The sequence below is a fragment of the Mizuhopecten yessoensis genome, unplaced genomic scaffold (assembly GCF_002113885.1).
Source record: "Mizuhopecten yessoensis strain PY_sf001 unplaced genomic scaffold, ASM211388v2 scaffold9793, whole genome shotgun sequence".
Lineage (NCBI taxonomy): Eukaryota > Metazoa > Mollusca > Bivalvia > Pectinida > Pectinidae > Mizuhopecten > Mizuhopecten yessoensis.
This window is the reverse complement of record NW_018408225.1, coordinates 1-904: the sequence shown is the minus strand read 5'-3', so window position 1 is coordinate 904 and position 904 is coordinate 1. Positions and strand designations below refer to the sequence as shown.

At 40.9% G+C, this 904-nt stretch overlaps 1 protein-coding gene across 1 annotated transcript in view; it reads left to right on the top strand.

Moving 5' to 3' along the window:
* The window catches only part of LOC110458792 (regulator of telomere elongation helicase 1-like), a gene marked incomplete at both ends in the record, with an annotated part of 4,314 nt that extends 3,560 nt beyond the window's left edge, over positions 1–754 (top strand). The window contains 2 exons of the mRNA XM_021510700.1: positions 135–220; positions 677–754. Of these exons, the coding sequence (XP_021366375.1) occupies positions 135–220; positions 677–754 (164 nt within the window). The remainder of the gene's footprint in view (positions 1–134; positions 221–676) is intronic.
* Between the last annotated feature and the right edge of the window lie 150 nt (positions 755–904).

Here is a 904-nt window from a genome sequence, read left to right as displayed (position 1 = left end):
AACAACATCCTCGTTGATGATTTCCTGACATACTTGATGACTGTTTTCCTGACAACAACATTCGTTGTTGATGGTTTAGTGACATCTTTGATGACTATTGTGTTGACCTTGACCTGATGTGATTGTCGTTCCAGTTAACTTTGCTCGTGTGGTGCCCAATGGGATGCTGGTGTTCTTCCCATCGTACCCGGTCATGGAGAAGAGTCTGGAGCACTGGCAGGTAATGGTGATAGTGAGGGAAGCTGATAAAGGCCATGCATTTATCGGTAGTGGGATATGACTATGGCAGTGACAAAAATATAGGGAAGGCAGGCTACACCTTGGTTGATAGTGGGATGACATTGGAGGCAGGGACATGTAGGCCAGCTGTATAATAAGGAGGCATGGTGTTTTATGGGTGTGTCTTAGAAGAATGTATAGGAGTCTGGTAGAGGAGATGGTAGAACCATGTTGAAGTAATGAATGTACATACATTATATTTAATTGAATAACTTCAGAAATTGGAAAACAACTTTGATAACAAGCAAGTCAAGAAGTTAAGGGTTTAGGTTTATACAAAAATAATTTGCTAGCCTTTATAAATTTGGACCAGAAAATTACAATCATCAATGATAAATATGTGTTAAAACTAGTTCTCAAGCCGTCCATTTGTAGAGAGTTGTCTTTCTATTTACAGGAAAACAATATCTACAACAGAATCACTCAGTACAAGCCAATTTTTGTGGAGCCTCGAGGAAAGGTGGCCCTGTATGAGGTGAGAAGTGCTGGTTTGTTCTTATTTCAGAATTCCATTCAAGACCTGTTTTTCTCGCACCTCAGACAGACCTATCCCGCTTCGTACCCTGTGCTAGATTTGTCTTTCTCTTACCCTGGACAGGTGTATCCAGACTTTTACCGGTGTGAG